Source organism: Ictidomys tridecemlineatus, chromosome 11 (genome assembly GCF_052094955.1).
Source record: "Ictidomys tridecemlineatus isolate mIctTri1 chromosome 11, mIctTri1.hap1, whole genome shotgun sequence".
Lineage (NCBI taxonomy): Eukaryota > Metazoa > Chordata > Mammalia > Rodentia > Sciuridae > Ictidomys > Ictidomys tridecemlineatus.
The window spans coordinates 71,885,818-71,903,896 of record NC_135487.1 but is presented as its reverse complement, the minus strand read 5'-3'; the positions used below and the strand labels follow the sequence as shown (position 1 = coordinate 71,903,896).

The following is an 18,079-nucleotide window of genomic DNA, read 5'->3' as shown; positions in this document are numbered from 1 at the left end:
TAGTAAAAAAGAATCATTCCCAGGGGGCAAGAAAGAAATGCACTCATACGAGAGTAATAGACTCGAGGGTGGAAACGGAATGATTAGTCCTTAGGGAGGCTGGCTTTGCCCCCCTCCACAAGGCCAGGATTTTCTTTGTGCTTTAACTCGGTCAGATTAAGAGTAGCTATGATGCAACCTGTTTGCAGAGTTCCCTTGAGACTTCTCCTGGGTAGTTTCGTGACTCGCCCAACAACATAGCGAATTACTGAAACGCAGCAAGAAAATAAGAAAACGCAAAGCACGTGGCAGACCGGATCTCATGATATTTGGCCCTTCTCCCAACCCGTAGCCGCGCCCTGTTACGACTGCGTGGGCGATTCTCCTATAAAAGCCGGTCTTGGAGCGTCTAGCCGCCACAGTCTCTTCCTGTTTCCAGCGCAGCTGTTGTTGCTGGAACTGTAGTGGCCGCGAAGATGGCGTCTACCAGCCGGTTAGTAAGTCTGGCCGAGTCCGGCTAGCTGAGGGGCGGGCGGTGAGTGCCGGGGATTTCTAGGCCACTTTCCGGGCGGCCGCATCGGCCTCAGCGTCCCGGAGGTATGGGGAGTGGCTGCGGTACTGGCCGGCCGGCCGGCCCGGACAAAGACACTTCCAGACGGCTGGACTGTCAAGGGTGTCGCAGGGGCTACCGAGTTCTCCGTGTTACCGCCCCAGGGTCCTGGATTGTCTTCTCACACAGGTTCTGTCTTCTGTGTGTTCCTGTGTCTGCAGCCCCTGGCCTCGCGTCTTTTGCGAATATTTCCGCTTTTTTATCGTGTCCGTGTTTTTCTACGTTTGCTTTTCGATCTGTGGCCCATCCAACCCTAGGGTCCTAAATTCCTCCTTTCCAAAGAGCGGGAAGCGGATATTTCCAGGCCCCTATCGGTCTGACAGCTAAGAAAGTTGGGGATGTTAGCATTGGTCAACCAGATAGAAACTGATTACCATCCCAGTGGTCCTCCGAAAGTGGAAGCTAAGGCATTTCCGAAGAATTGATTAGTTTCCTGCTAAAGGATGTTTCTACAAATGTCTGCGTACTCTTGAAAATCTTGCCTACAGAAAATTCTTTACGTATTGAGGGAAAGTAATATATTTTTAAAATGTAATGTACGCGTATCTACAGGAAATACATGCAATGTCCTTCGACACAGGCTTTAACCTTGTGACCTGAAAAATGCTTGCAGACCCTAATTATATTTCTCAGTATCACCATGAGCTAGATATTAGTATTTTTGCATATGTGTAAACTGAGTCATGCCAATGTTGATACCCTCCCCCACAAGTTAGTGATAAATGTAGTTTTTAAAATAACCAGTTTCTATTACACAAAATTGGTCTCTATTTAACTCATATTGTACTAAAAGTAGCCAGGGTCTTCAGCTTCTAGAAGGAAGGCTTTGCACAATATTTATTTATTTATTTATTTGTTTGTTTTTGGTTGGGGAGAGCCTCTTATCTGTGAAATTTATCAGTTTCACCTTTGAAAAGCATTGTTCACAAAATAGTAAGCTGAAGAAATCCTAGCTCTTTCTATTCATTGCCAAGACTTACTATTTTATATTTTTGTTTGTTTGTTTGGGGAGCAGCTTTAGTTAATGTCCTATTTGGAAATAACTTAAAGCCAATGACACCCTTGTTTACTGATTCTAATTCTGTGATTGAATGCTGATTCTATCTGGGTGTGGTTCTTCAGGTAAAGCTTCCTTGTAGATAAATGGGAAACTTTAGCTTCCCTAAATTATCCAAATAGTACTTAAATTCTCTTAGTAGATCTGGTAGGTGAATGTGGTCATATTTAGGCACAGTTTTTGTATACAATAGAGCGTGAAATTTTATTTGTAAAATTGGTACGGTAAATAGTATACATGGTAAATTCGTTGATTAGATTCTTTGCCCAAAGAATGCACTCTTTTGTCTTTATTTTCATTTAAAATAATTTTTGAAATTTTTTTTCTATATGTTCAGCTTTTAAATTTATGTGCCATTGCCGTTACTCATCTCTCAAGTTTTTCTGCTTGAGAAAGTGGAAAGTTGTACCTTTCTACAAAGAAATGTAAATGTTAGATTTCTAACTTTAGCATTTTTTGTTTCCCTGAGGAAAATATAGAGTCATTTAGCTATGAAACTGCCTGGCATTTTTACAGAGAACACATTTGAGTTCAAAACTAGGTCTCTACCACTTATTCTGTGACTTCAGGCAAATCTTTTCTGACCATAATCTTTAAAATGGAAATAGTGCCTATTTTGCAGGGCTCTTTTGAAAATTGATAATAATAAAATAAATAAATGTATAGCACTAGATACACAGTGAGCACCCAATACATGTTAGGCATAAAAAGAGGTTTGGGATTATCTGATACCTTGATAGTCTAAATTATTTAATGTCATTGGTGGTATTTTTACCATCCTTCCCTGTTGTTTCTCTTTATTCCTCTATTGCCTCATTTTTTTTTTTTTTTTTTTGGAGTGGGAACAGGGATTGAACTCAGGGGCACTCCACCACTGAGCCACATCTCCAGTCCTTTTTTCGATTTTATTTAGAGACAGGGTCTTACTGAGTTGCTTAGTGCCTTGGTTTTTTGCTGAGGCTGGTTTTAAACTCTTGATCCTCCTGCCTCAGCCTCCCCCAACTGCTGGGACTATAGGTGTACCTGGCTCTACTGCCTCATTCTTGATTCTCCTTTTACATTTGTGGGTAATTTAATTACAAGTTGACTGCTTTAGGATGATTTAATTTTATTTTGGATAGGTAACCTATGGAAAGCAAAAGTGCAGAAGACTTTATAGTAAAAAGGAGTCTTCCTCCTTCTCTACCTCCCAGCCATTTAATTCTCCCTATAGCAGCCATCATTACCAGTTTCTTGGTGTTTTCCTCTTGGTCATATTTTAACAAACATGTTTATAGTTTTAACCTCTCTTCCCTTCCTAAAGTGGCCAATGTAAACCCTGTTTGCAACCTTGCTCTTTCCTTTTTTTATGAAGTTAGCACGCATGTTGTAAGTATAGTTCAGTTATAAAGTGAGCATATATCAACCAGGTTAAGAAATCATATACCACTAGCTGTGACACGACTGAAGTGTTTTTGTGTCCTTAGTCATTACTCCTTCCAAAAGAAAACCACATCCTGACTTCTAATACTGTAGATCTGTTTGCCCATTTTAAAGCTTAAATATTATATGTATTCTGTCTAGTTTCTTGATCAGTATTTTGAGATTAATCCATGTTATTGTGTGTAACTAGTTCATACATTTTACTTCTTTTTTTTTTTGAAAGAGAGAGAAGAGAGAATTTTTTAATATTTATTTTTCAGTTCTCAGTGGACACAACATCTTTATTTTATTTTTATGTGGTGCTGAGGATGGAACCCAGTGCCCCACGCATGCCAGGCGAGCGTGCTACTGCTTGAGCCACATCCCCAGCCGACATTTTACTTTCTTATTCCCATTCTTCCTTCTCTCTACCCTTCATCTAATCCAATGAACTTCTATTCTTTGTTGCTTTTAAATAGTTCATACTTTTTCAATTTTGTATAAAATTCCTACCTTATTCTTCACTTGTCTTAAAGATGCGCACTTTTAGGTTTTCTGTGTATTTTAATAGTGCAAAAGTACTATACCAGTCCCTTGCAGACTCTGTTCCATATAGCTTCCCATTTTATCGTTTGTAATTACTTTTATTTTGGTATCATTTTATTTGTTTTAACAATTTGACATGATTTATACCTGCCTACTATTAACATAGTTTTCTAATAGAAATTTATGGAATAAGTACGAATATAAAGTAATTTCTACCTTATTTTCTCAGAAGATCCAAAATATGTTCTGGCTAGCTCAATTATATAAATGTGAGGTTATAGATGATGATCAGTTTTCCAGTTCACCTTCTACGATGGTAGTTAACATTTTGAATTGTATTTGCTGTCATGAGGAACTTTATCCAACACTACGAATACCTATTTACATACTATAAAAACAATTGATTTTTGTCTTTTATTTTTTTATTATTTATTTATTTATTTTTATGTGGTGCTGAGGATTGAACCCAGGGCCTTGTTCGCGCAAGGCAAGCACTTTACCACTGAGCCACAACTCCAGCCCATGATTTTTGTCTTTTAGATGTATGATTATGGTAGCCATAACATACCAATTTATTGTATTATTTGAAGTGAATTTATTAAAGGGGCTTCAGTAATAGCAAATATTTGTGATTGTGAGGTTTTACTTCCCAGAAATAATTATTAAATTTATGTTAAGTGTCTTTGTTGCTTTTGTTATTTTATTATTTTTAAAATGTATTTGTTCTTTTTAGATATACATGACAGTAGAGTGTATTTGATGTATTATGCATATATGGAGTATAACTTATTTTAACTAGAATCCCATTCTTGTGGTTGTACATGATGTGGAGTTTTTCTGGTCATGTATTCATGTATGAACATAGGAAAGTTATGTCTGATTCATTTTACTGTCTTATTCCCATCCCTCTCTCTTCCCTTCATCTAATCCAATGAACTTCTTTCTTTGTTGCTTTTAAAGCTGATTTGTCAGATAATATAGGGTTTTCTTCCCAAAATTGCTTTCTTGCTCAAGATAAAATGATTGAGCAAATTATTAGTATCACAAGTCTGTTAACTTAGCTTTGAAACCATTTCTTGAATGTTAAAAATTCAATTCTGTATTAGATTAAATCATCAAGTCTTAAGTTCAGCAGAACTGTACCTACCATCTTTCATTTATATTCCTATTGGGTTCTGTGTATGCTTCTAAATCCGTTACTAAGGTGACAAAAAGAAAAATAGAAGTCTGAAATGTATTTTCTAATTGAAGAAATAAGTGGCAAGGGTACAAACCAGATGGTTATATATAAACACTGCAGGCTATTAATGGTAGCTAGTTGTTGTTATACTATTGATCAAGATTTTTAAAAATCTTAGTAGCTGGCTCATTAAGAAACACTTGTTTTCAAGCTTTGAAAGCCTTCTATGTCTGCAAGTCAGGAACTACTACAATAAAGGTAATTCTAATGGAATTTACATGCTAATTACTAGATAAATTTGAACTTTGTATCATATAATCTAAATCAGATAGTACTATCTTCATTGATTAAAGTAACCTAAATGGAATGTATACTTTGAATATTTAGCTTAAATGTGCTGAAATTATAGTACTGGAAAAGTGTTCAAAGTCTTTTTTTCTCTCAGAAGACTATTTTGTTACATGTTGCTTGTGAGGATATAAAAATGTAATATTTTTCCATTTAGTTTGGATGCTCTTCCAAGAGTCACATGTCCAAACCATCCAGATGCAATTTTAGTGGAGGACTACAGAGCTGGTGATATGATCTGTCCTGAATGCGGTCTGGTTGTAGGTGAGTAGCTATTATGGTTTTAATAGAAATTACTTAGGATTAGGATACTTTGCTTTTTTTTCTTCCCAAATTTTCTTTTCTTTTTTTAACTTTTCCCCCATAAGTAATTCATATTTTCTGAAAAAAAATTTAAGAGAAATAAGAGTAAAGTAATTCAGAAGTATCATATTTTATTGTATAAACCAATGTGTTTTTCAATGTGAGTGGGAGGTGATCAAAAAGAAATGAAGTCTTTAATCTTAAATTTTTGGTGGGGGTTAAATGAGGGCATGACACTTAATGCATGTCAAAAACAAATAAATTAGTCCAACACTTGTGGGTTTTATATACTTTAGAAAGTAAATAAACATGATTTATTTCAGAGTAATAAAAGTGTATCTGTACTGAGTCTTATTCAGTATCTTTTAGTTAACAAAAAAGATTTGTTATAACTTTTATTTGGAATCATACTTTAAACTAATATTGTTCAAATATTTCTAAAAATTTTACTTTTATTCCTAATATTTAGCTGATCTAGATATGCTGAAGAAATTTAGAGTAGTTATTTTTATGGTAGGCTTATGATGTAATACTGATCAATTTATTGATTTTGTTTTTTGTGTTATTTGGGATGGAAACCTGGGCCTTACCCATACTGGGCAACTCCTGTACCATTAAGCTACATTTATAGTCCTCAGCAGTTCAGATTACTTGAGAATTAAAATGTTAGTAGGATTCTGAGAAGTATAACAGAAACTTTGGTAGAGATGTACTGTGGAATTGTCTTTAAGAATGTCTATACTATTCATCAAAAAAAGCTACTTGCTTGTAGTGAGAATTTTAAAACATACAGAGTTGCTAATAGGAATTGGAATCCATATGCAATTGTATTCTCAGTCAACGATATTAATGACTAATATATTGACATTAGACTAGTTACTGTTCTAAATTATGTAGGTCTTCATTCAGTTTTTTTTTAAAAATACCAATATCTTCAATTTGTGTGAAGTGAACACCAATATCCTCAATTTACAAATGAAGAAACTGAGGTTTAGGTAGTCTTGCTGTCTGGCTCCCTAATGTACATAGGAGCCAGATTTCTGTCCTGCATTAATAAAATTATTTCAATTTCGGAATGGCAAACATGAGTCAGCACCTGTTTTTTATATGGCCTGCATGCTAAGGAATGACTTGACTTTTGTGGGGGAGGGGTGCTGGTTATCAGGGATCGAATTCAGGGGCACTCAATTACTGAGCCATATTCCCAGACCTTTTTCACATTTTATTTAGAGACAGGGTCTCACTGAGTTGCTTAGCGCTTTGCTGTTGCTGAGACTGGATTTAAACATCCATCCTCCTGCCTCAGCCTCTCAAGCTGCTGGGATTACAGGAGTGTGCTCCTCCACACAGCATGACTTTACATTTGTAAATGGTTGAGAAAAAAATAATATTCTTTTGGAACACAAGAAAAATAATATCAAATTCAAATTTCAGTATCCATAAATAAAGATTATTGGAACACAGCTACACTCACTTGCTTTCACATTATAATAGCAGTTTATTAGTTGGAGCAGAAATCATATGTGTTGCTCTCGTTACTTGTTTCAGCTACTCGGCACACAACAAATCACAACAATGCAGTTATAACTCAACAGTGTTTTGAGTGCCATGCATATTGCCATAATGCAACATTTATTTACTTGTATTACATTGCATACCCATCATGTCAAAACAAGAAAAGTGAACTATGAATGTCATGCTTTTAAGTCACAGTGGCATGTGAATTATTTTGTTATTGAGTTAAGATAACAATGCTTTGTGTTTATTACATAATGATACTGTGCCTGTGCTAAAAGACTTCAATGAACATAAATATTACCATGTAAAACATTTAATCACAATATTCTTAATTCAGGAAAACAATAGTCATGAAAAAAATGTAAAATAGAATATTTGATTACAGTGGAATTTCTTCACAAAAATAAAAGAATAAAGGTGAGGCTGCAACTCAAGTAAGTCTTGAAAGGTTTGCTTTACTTGAAAGGCTAAGTAATAAAAACCATTTATTAATGATAAGTTAATTAATTTGTATTGGATTGCAACAGCTGAAGAAATGTGTCCAGAGAAAATAAATTTATTTAAGATTGTTAGCTTTGCAGCAAGAACAGTTGCTTAAAGAGTTGAGGACATTGATAAACAACTTTAGTGAAATCTTGTCTCTAAATACAAAAAACTGGGATATGGTTAGTCCTTAAGTGCCACTGGGTTCAATCCCTGGTATTAGAAATAAATAAATAATAAAGAAAGAAAGAATTGAGGACATTAAGAGCATCTCCAATAGTTAGTTAAAAATCAAGGCAAAAAAAATCAAGGAAAATTATTTCAAGTATATTTTCTTTGCTCATGGTAACTATACAGGTGTTACTAATACTGTTCAGTAGTTTATTCATGTCAATACTGAGATTGAAATGACAAGAATTCACTTCCATGAGTTGTCTGCATGGAACAAAAATAGGAGAAAATAATTTCAAAGAAGTTGTGAAAATACTAATTCAATACTACCCAATGGAATCTCCTAAGGTGTGTTATACCTGATAGTGGTAAATGTATATGTGGATCAGAAGACATATTTGGACAAAAATTTTAAAGATTATGAAAATGTAACATGCTTAAGGTCTGTGATTATTAATTATATTATTCATTAGCAGGTACTTTGTAGAAAAGATTTTAATCTGTTTTTTGTTAAACCAGTAGTGTTGACAGTTAACTTCATTCATTCTCATGGACTTAATAATTCTGCATATTTATTTTTTGTTAGAAATGTCCTAACTTGCCATACCACATACACAATTTAATAGCTTAGTAGTGACAAAGTTGCGCTATTTGTTTGAGTTCACGTCCAAGGTTGAAATCTTTCTGAATCATGCTGCATTCAATTACTACTATTGAATATTCAGTGACTTTGGAAATTAGCTTTTGCTGTAAACTTACATGTTAATTTATAGATTAATATTATTGAATTCTACTTAGAATAGCAAGGAAAAACAGTGCTTATATATGAAACGTGTACTTATAAAGTCAGTTTGACAATAGCTATCATCATTGGAATCAAAATAATGTCAAATTGCTTTTATATATTTCCAAGTGCTGTCAGAAGTTAACACAAGAAGATGTTTCTTACCACACAGATAAGCAGCTAATATGTTTTTTGAGCTCAAGCTATATTTTCAGCAGTGTTTGTCAGACCTGGATGAAAATATAAAGGGGATATTTATGTTTCAAAATACAATTACCTATGTAGTTAAGAAACTTCTCTGACCTTAAATTGAAAAGATAATCACAATGGAGACTGAAACAGGAGGATCTCAAGTTGCAGACCAACCTGGGCAATTCAGGAGATCTTGTCTCAAATTTTAAAAAAGACTAGAGATGGTAGAACACTCTTAATAATGTGTGAGGGTTTAAGTTCAATTCCTAGTACCACAAAAAAAGAAAAGAAAAAGCAACTAATGGACAGTATAACAACATGAAAAGGAGAATACCAGAAGAATGTAATGAAATCTATAAATGCCTTCTAAGCAATAAATATGCTCAATTAAAATTATATGCTTGTCATCACTATTGATCAGTGCTTGAGAGGTGAACATTTGTGAGTGACTTTGATGACAGGAAACACTAACTTTGAACTCCAAGTAAGTAATGGTATGTTGAACAAAAATAATTTTCATTGGAAGATATGTATTAAAATAAATGTCACTCAATTATTTTAAATTTCATAAATAATGAATTAGTGATTCTTCTTTTATATAAATGCCTGCATAATATCCTCAATTTTGCCTTTTGACCCAGAACTATATCTACTGTATGGCCCTTTGTAGAAAATGTTTATTAACCCTCGAGTTAAATTTGTGCATTTTAATTCTTCCAAAGTATTAATACAGAATTATTAATTTGTAAGAGTGAGAAAGAATTGAAATTGAAGATAATTTTGCTTCTTAACTCTTACTTCTGTAACTGTTTAAAAAGAAATAGGGCAAAAATGCTTCATTATAGTTCCAGCCTTTCATCAGCCTCACTTCAACTTCAGTCAGCATGATAGTTGGATAAGGTTAATCAATTAGAGAAAGAAGATATAATTCATAAGTTTAAATGCTTTCTTGTACTCATATTCCTCATTTTTACTTGCATTTTTCTGTTATACCAAGCTAAAGGAAATGATGTTTATTTTAGCTTTGCCTTGAAACTCCAGTACCAGAACTATATTTTGTTTCAGCCTAAGCTATTAGGTAAAAATTTTAGGTCAGAAATTTTAAAAATGTAACTATATAAGATATTCTTTTTGTAACTTATAATTCTTATTCTTTCTTGTAATTTATAGCTGTATATCCTCATGATACTGGTTCTTCTGAGATAAAATGTAACTGTTAAAATATGCAATAGGCTCTTTGTGATAAAATATGTGAAATGTCTTTCAAGTCAAGAATTTCTTCTGGACTGGGGCTGTGGCCTTGCAGTATGAGGCACTGGATTCGATCCTCAATACCACATAAAAATAAATAAATAAAGATTTTTTTTTAAAAAAGAATTTTTTCTATGACCAAACAAGGATAGGTGGAGAAGAGTTTACAAAGTTCCGTTTTACTGAGAATATTATCAAGCAAATTAAGTTGAATACAGTTTAATTGGAAATGACATTCAATGTGTATACACACATATTATTGTCAGTCAATAATAAATTTAGATACTATCATACAAGCAATTGAACTTTTATCATTTCACAGTTTAAAGGCATATATTCCTTGTTACCAATTCAATTCAGTCTTATACCTGTTATGCTAAGGAAACAGAAAATAAATCAAACTGGGCAAAACTTTTGCAACCTATTAATGGTATAATATCTGGGCCTTTTTTCATATTTGAGATACTGATAGTCACAGGAATTTCAATCCAGACAACAATCATCTTCTTGTGTTAGTATACATGGTGTGATTATTTTTGCCATAAAAAAGTTTAGATTGTCTAAAACTTGTAAGATTATACTATATTTGTTGACTAACTATTTTGAATAGTCTGCAGTTTAATTACCAATTTCAGAAATGGAAACTCAGAATTGTGTTTGGACAACCCTGTACTTCACTCATTTTCTAATTCATGCTTTGTTTATTTGATGATTTCTCCTAGTATATAGCTGTATAGTATTTGATTTTATCTGTAGCTTGTTTCTAATTTTTTAAAAATATTTTCTTAGTTTGGATGATGTAATCCTTCTATGCATTCATTCATTCATTTATTTATTTTTATGTGGTGCTGAGGATTGACCCCAGTGCCTCAAACAAGCACTCTGCTACTGAGCGATGATCTCAGCTCTTGTTTCTGATTTTTAAAAAATATTTATTTTTTAGTTTTAGGTGGATACAATATCTTTATTTTACATTTATGTGGTGCTGAGGATCAAACCCAGTGTCTCCTACATGCTAGACGAGCACTCTACCACTGAGCCACAACACCAATCCTTGTTTCTGATTTTTGAAGATTTTTTAAATGCTATTTCCATAACTATTTAATGTTCAGTAGTTATCTAATTGATTTTTCATTTGAATTATAGGAATTTTGTTTTAAATATAACATTATCATTTGGCATTAACTCTTATTTTACTGGTGATACTTAAGATGCTGGTAGTAGCTTTAAGCAGAGCTAGTTTTTAAAGCAAAGCTTTGTTGTTCCTACCACAAAACTATTGGTTGTAATTGCACTGTTTTGGTTTTGATTTTTTGTTTTTGTGATTTTTTTTTTTTTTTCTTCCACGGGATTCTAATAGTAGTATTATGTCACTTTAAAACAGTAGGTGGCAGTATAATCATTAATATCAGATTGTTTATAAATCTGACCTTGTACAGTACTTAAAACATTGAGAATAATCAGCAAAGTATTTAAGTAAGGTTCTGTAGTAGCTGTTAAAATATGAAATTGGGGCTAGGGATATAGTTTAGTGGTAAAATATGTGGCTAGAATGCACAGGACACTGGGTTCAACCCCTAGCACCAGCAGAAGGAAGAAAAATACTTGGTCTTAATTTTTATAAATAAAGACTTCACCATGAGTTTTGCTTAAAACTAGAGTTGTCATTTCTAGTTAAAGCCATTTTTTGAATATCATTAAAATTTAAGTTCTTCCATTGTTCCTAAAAGCAATATATGGAAAATAGTTTTAGTTAGATTTGGAAAAGAGAAATAGTCAATTTTGACCTCTCCTCCCTAAATTTATATATATTGTTTACACAAGTGAATTTGAAACATGAACATGCTTTAAGAGTCAGCTGGGAATACATTTAATAAGACTCTAGACTTCAATCTAATGCAGATCATACATTGGTGACATATTGAGGAACACAAATCTGTTTTATTAACTTGATAATTTACCACACTTTTTGAGGCCTTCTGTACTACTTGACTTTCATCCCATCTTTATATTTTCTTTGTGACCTACAGAATGTACTCCTCTACAATATGTATCTTGTAATTCTGTCTTCATGAATCCTAATATAACTAGAAGACAACGGCTAAGCTTGACTAATATTTAATAAGCTGTGTAAATAGTCAAGTCCAAATTTCTTCATCTCTAAAATGTCTCCTTTTCCTCTCCTCAAAAAATAGATACCGCATGCCTCAGAATTGTTGAGTCAAATGAAATATGTATAAAACATGTATGATTTTAGTATGAGATTCCACTGTATGTATTTTGGGAGTATCAGTGTTCTTGTTTTCATAATCTTATTTTTAAAAAAGTAATTCTGAATTTGAGATGCTTTTCTTCGTAACATCAGTTATATCATATTCTTGAGCGTTGCTGTGGTCTGGCATATTTAATGCACCAGTTATATTTTAAAGATTATTGGGTTACCATCATTAAATTATCATTAACAGCATTTCCATAGGGAAAAATATAGACTTAGTGTAATATAGCCAAGTTACATTTTTAAAGGAAGGCCTATTTGTATTTTCTTTAGGATTCTTGCTTTCCATCCCTTGTAATCCTTCAGATACAGCTTTCTTGCCTATTTTAGGATTTTTAATTTGGATATAATTTTCTCTTACGCATCAGGAAATTACTAATTTTACTTGATTAACACATTGCTCTTGGAGATAATTATTCCATTTTACGGAAGGGGGAACTGAGGCTCAGACACATCTAGAACAGAAGAAAAAAATTTCATATCTCAATAAGTGACAGAACCACCTAAATACAAGTCTGTAAGACTTGGGCCTTTTGTCTTTGTTATAGGTCTCTATTAAGCATTATGCTGGTCATTGAGAGGGATAGAAATATGAGACTTTATAAGCAAGGCTTTGTGGTAAAATGTGTTTCAGATCTCCCATGTATGATGAGAATACAAATGAAAGAAGTAGTAGCCAGGCATGGTGGCATGTAATCCCAGCGGCTCCAGAGGCTGAGGCAGGAGGATCTTGAGTTCAAAGCCAGTTTCAACAGCAGCAAGGCATTTACTTAGCAATTCACTGAGACCCTGTCTAAATAAAATACAAAACTAGGGCTGGGGATGTGACTAACTGATTGAGGGACCCTGAGTTCAATCCCCATTACCCCTTTGCCCCACCCAAAGTGGTGACTTCCTGAGGAAATTTCTATTGGATTTATAGTGAAGTGCCATGTTTAAGAATGAGTAACAATTTTATATAGACAAAGTTATTTCAGATACAGAGAAAAACTGGTGCCATAGGATAGGTACCTGAAAAGTATGAGTATGTAATGTAAATGACTAAATTTATTGTGGCTGAGGCTAGGATAGATCTGCAACTAGACTCTGTTCCTCAACTTGTATGTTGCTGCAGACTGCCTCTATTGGAGGAAAAGTGAGATGTGAAAAAGTAATTTGGAAATATTGCCTTAAGACTTCTACTTCAGAATTCTCTAGTGGAGATGGTATTCTGTGTGTGTGTGGGGGGGCAGGTATTGGGGATTGAAGCAAGGAGCATTATAGCAGTGAGCTGTATCCCCAGCCCTATTTATTTATTTATTTATTTTTGAGGTATGATCTTGCTTCGTTGCTGAAGCTAGCCTTGAACTTGCCATCCTCCTGCCTCAGCCTCCCAAATTACTGGGATTACTGGTGTGTACCACTGTGTCTGGCCCAAAATGTTTAAATAAGATTAGTTTCCAAGAAGGTAACAATTGAAACTCTGGACAATTTTCTTCATATTTCCTTTTTAAAAATTCCTTTATTACCAGAGGCAAGAAGCAATGTTGGCTAGAAAATCAGATCCTCTCTAATTGCTGATTTGAGTGTGTTGTAGTTTTTCCCTGCACTACTAATATTGCTACCTTAGCCATTATAGTTTTAATATTATACTACAACATGCTTTAGGTTGGACTTATAGTTTGTAACTTGCATGATAAATACAGCAGTCTGTTTAAGTTTTCTTCATGTATGGTTTCTGTCCAAATATAAGGCAGAATTCTTTGATTTAACTGGACATTCTTTTCTCATCTTCCTTCTCCCCTGACCCTTTTATTCTATGGAGAAGAGACTGTTGTGTTTTCCCAAAATACATTCCCCATTCTTTCTTTAGTAATAGAGTCCCTGAGTTTTTATGTGGCTGCCCAGCTATACTATATTCCAGCTTACTTTGTAGGTGGGTATGATCTCTTGTGATTGTATTTTAGCCAGTGGGTTATATGTAGAATAGAAGTGTGGGGCTCTAGATCCTGCCCCGTGAAGAGAAGGGTTCTTTTTTTCTGTTTCCCAGTAGCTAAGAGGCAAGCTTGATGGAGGGAGCTACCAACAGCCATCAAATGCTACAAAATCCAAGAGGTGATGATGCTGGTTTGTCAAAAAGGAGGATCCTGGGTGACACTAGTTTAGACTATTAAGTGTTTTTCTGTCTCAAGTTACCCTTGTATTTCCTTTGATTATAGTGGTCCTACCTGTAGCACCCCCACCCTTTTTATTTGGTACTGGGAACTGAGCTCAGGAGCATTATAACCATGATTTTAGCCCCAGCCCTTTTTATTTTATTTTGAAATAGCCTCACTAAGTTGTTCAGGCAGGTCTTGAACTTGGCATCTATTTATTTCATCCCCTTGAGTCTCTGGGATTACAAGCATGCACTATATTGTGCCTGGTTTACCTGTAACCTTTCTAATACACTTGTGGAATTGTACTGGGAGTTTTTCTTGACTGAGAGTACTGGTAGATGTGGATTGGAAGATTTTATAACATTACACCATTGAACTCCAATTAACAGTTACTTATTACAGGATTAAATAAGCATAAGCATAAAAACCAAGCTGAGGCTTATGAATACAAACTATGGTGATCTCATGAATTTAGCTGAAAATTATGCCCCTAACATAGTTTAATTACCACAAGAAAGTTTTAGAAAATATTTAATTTATTTTAGCAGTGAGCTAGCTAAAACTTCCCTAATGTTTCTATTAAATGTAGTGGTACCTGCCTGTAATTTCAGCTACTCAGGAGGCAGAGGCAGGTGAACTGCAAGATCGAGGCCAGCTTCAGCAAGTTAATGAGGTCCTAAACACCTTGATGGGACCCTATCTCAAAAAAAGCAGTGATGGGGTAGCGGGGAGGCTGGGAATGTAAGCTCAGTGTAAAGCACCCTGGGTTCAATTCCTAGCATATGCATGCAAAAAAAAAAAAAATGTGGTCAGAAAGAAATAAAAACAACACAAGGAGACCAACACACTTAGCAGATTTATTCTAGAAAATTGAATTAGTAAACCAAAGAAAAAAATAGAGGCACATCCACAGGATAGAAGAAGATAAAATATCCATTATGATCCCTTATCTAAACTGCTTGGGATCAAAAGTGTCTCAGATTTGGGAATTTTTCAGATTTTTGAATATTTGTGTATTTACCAGTAGAGTGTCCCTCATCTGAATATCTTGGAATTTGGAGCATTTTGGATTTGGGGATGAGGGTTTCTTCATTGTACTTGAAGATCCCATTGACTGAGATAAAATACTAAAGGTACAATAGATGGAAACTTTATATTGCTAGCAGAAAACATCAGGGTTGCAAGTCAGGAATCCTGAACATCACTGGGGAATATATCCTTTTAACATTTGTAAAATTTTATTAAGCTGGACATAGCGGCACATACCTATAATCCCAATTACTTGGCGACTGCGATGGGAGGATTGCAGGTTCAAGGCAGCCTGGGCAATTTGGGAGACCTTGTCTCAAACAATAAGAAGGGTTGGGGATATAATTCAGTGATAGAGCACCCTGGGATACAGTCCCCAGTACTGGGGAAAAAAATTAAAAAATAAAATAAAATTTTATGAACAAAAATATAACTAACTGCCAGGCACAGGAATTCTAGAAACTCAGGAGGCTGAGGCAGGAGGATCATGAGCTGAAGGCCAACCTCAGCAATTTAGTGAGACTCTACCTAAAAAAATACATAAATAATTTTTTTTAAAGGGCTAGGGATGTAGCTAAGTGCTAAAGCACCCCCTGGATTTAGTCCCTAATACCATAAACCAACCAACCACTAAAATGGTTACTTTCAGAGGACTTGAAGTCATATTGACAGATTTTTGTTGTGACAAATGCCCAAATACAGTGAAGTTAACTGAAATTTCAGCTTGTCACACTTGGTACAAGAAGGTGGTCTTGGAACATTCTTTTTTCATGAATTAATACATATATCCCTGAAAATTCAGTGCTGAGTTATGCTTGCTAATTGTCATATGGAACAGTATTGATGACTATTCACTGGCATTCTGGGTTATTTTCCTTTGAGGTATTGTGGTATGATTGTACTTCCCTTTCCCCTTTGAAGTTAAGCATGGCTGCTTGACTAGCTTTGGCCAGTGGGGTTTGAATGGAAATGTTAATGTTATTTTGGGTCAGAAACAAGTCAGTGCAAAATTTGCCTCATTTCCTTCTTCCTACTATGGTGACTGGTGATACCTCAGGTGGTAGAGATTTCAACACCTTGACTAATGATGGCATAGAAAGCCCCCAGCTGTTCATCTGTAGACATGTAGTATGAATAAGAAATCTTCATTCTAAGCTATTAGGCTTTTGTAGTAATTTGTTGTTCAAGTGTAATTTATCCTACACAGAAGTATTACAAGAAGAATAATCTAAAACAACTATGGTTAGCTTTTATAATAAGATGGTATCTAGGAAACACTGTGGTCTGTAAGGTAATAGTTTTTCCTAATGTAAGAGAAATAGAATAGAATCATGGTTTAATAGAAGGACTATTTCAGTTTACTCATGACTTAAATGCATTATGTTGGAATATTTCTGTTAAAAATTAGGAACATAATTTTGAAAGTTCTAACCAACACTTTATAGAATAGATATTGGAAATGGAGGAAGTTGTTTGCCACTGATGGGGTTCTCTATCTAGAATATCCAAATCAAATTTCAAAAATTAATAGTACCTGAATATAATCATATAAAGTCTAGCAATTACTAGTTAGCAAATGAGTTTTTTCTAACCACTCCCCCCCCCCCCCCCAGTACTACGGATCTAACCCAGGGCACTTTAACCACTACTGACTTTACCATTGAGCTGTATATATCCCTTTTTTAATTTTGAGACAGAATCTCGCTAAATTGCTGATTGTCATGCTAAGTTGCTGAGGCTGACCTCAAACTTGTGGAACTCTTGTCTCAGTGTCCCAAGTTGCTTGGGTTACAAGCATGAGCCACCACGCCCAGCAAAAAATGAGATTTTTAATAAGAAAAAAAATCCAGTTCTAATGTTCTGAGATACATATATGTGTACTTTGAAATCCAAAAGAAGAGTATTCCTTGTCCAAGAATAAAGAGTATTTTGGTGGAAGTTAAGTTGAGGTACAATCATATATACTACAAATGCTCAGATCCCAAATACAAAGTTTAATTTTGGCAGTGCATAAATAGTGAAACCAACACCCTAACTATAAAACATGTAGTCCAATTCCCTCATGTCAGGAGTTCCTTTAAACCTCTTTTCCAATCCACCCCAGTTTGGTCTTCATTTGAATGGAATCAAACAGTATGAAATTTGGGGGCAAAATAATGTTTTGAAATGCATTTGTTATTGCATATTTTTTTGTAGTTGTGTGTGGACACAGTATTTTTTTAAAAAAATTTTTATGGGGGCTGGGGATGTGGCTCAAGTGGTAGCACGCTCGCCTGGCATGCGTGCGGCCCGGGTTCGATCCTCAGCACCACATACCAACAAAGATGTTGTGTCCGCCGAGAACTAAAAAATAAATATTAAAAATTCTCTCTCTCGCTCTCCTCTCTCACTCTCTCTTAAAAAAAAAAAAAAAATTTATGTGGTGCTGTGGATCAAACCCAGTGCCTCACACATGGTAGGCAAGTGTTCTGCCACTAAGGTACAACCCCAGCTCATTATTGCATATATTAATAGTTTATTTAGAGATACTCTGTTGTATACATTTTCTTGTTTATGAATATTGAAGTTGTTTATAATTTTTAGCAAATGTGTGTAAAGCAGCTATGAACATTCTTATATGAGATTTTTGTAGGTAAATGCTTAAAAATGGAATTGCCAAATCATAAGATAGGTGCCCAGGCTGACTAACTTTAAACTGATAAGAGTGCTTTTTAATTTTTTTTGAAAGAGGTGAAATTCATATTCTCTTTAATGTGGTAGAATGTCTTATTACTACTCTTTAGACACCCTAATATATGGATTGAGTTATACATG

At 34.5% G+C, this 18,079-nt stretch overlaps 1 protein-coding gene across 2 annotated transcripts in view; it reads left to right on the top strand.

Moving 5' to 3' along the window:
* Positions 1-313: 313 nt before the first annotated feature.
* The window catches only part of Gtf2b (general transcription factor IIB), a 30,326-nt gene continuing 12,560 nt past the window's right edge, over positions 314-18,079 (top strand). Inside the window, exons 1-2 of one of the 2 annotated variants that reach the window (XM_005339117.5) lie at positions 314-472; positions 5,279-5,385. In XM_005339117.5, coding sequence (XP_005339174.1) covers positions 456-472; positions 5,279-5,385 — 124 coding nt within the window. In that variant the 5' untranslated portion in view covers positions 314-455. Of the gene's footprint in view, positions 473-563; positions 719-5,278; positions 5,386-18,079 lie in introns of those variants that run through there. The other variant, XM_078026657.1, reaches the window with a different exon arrangement.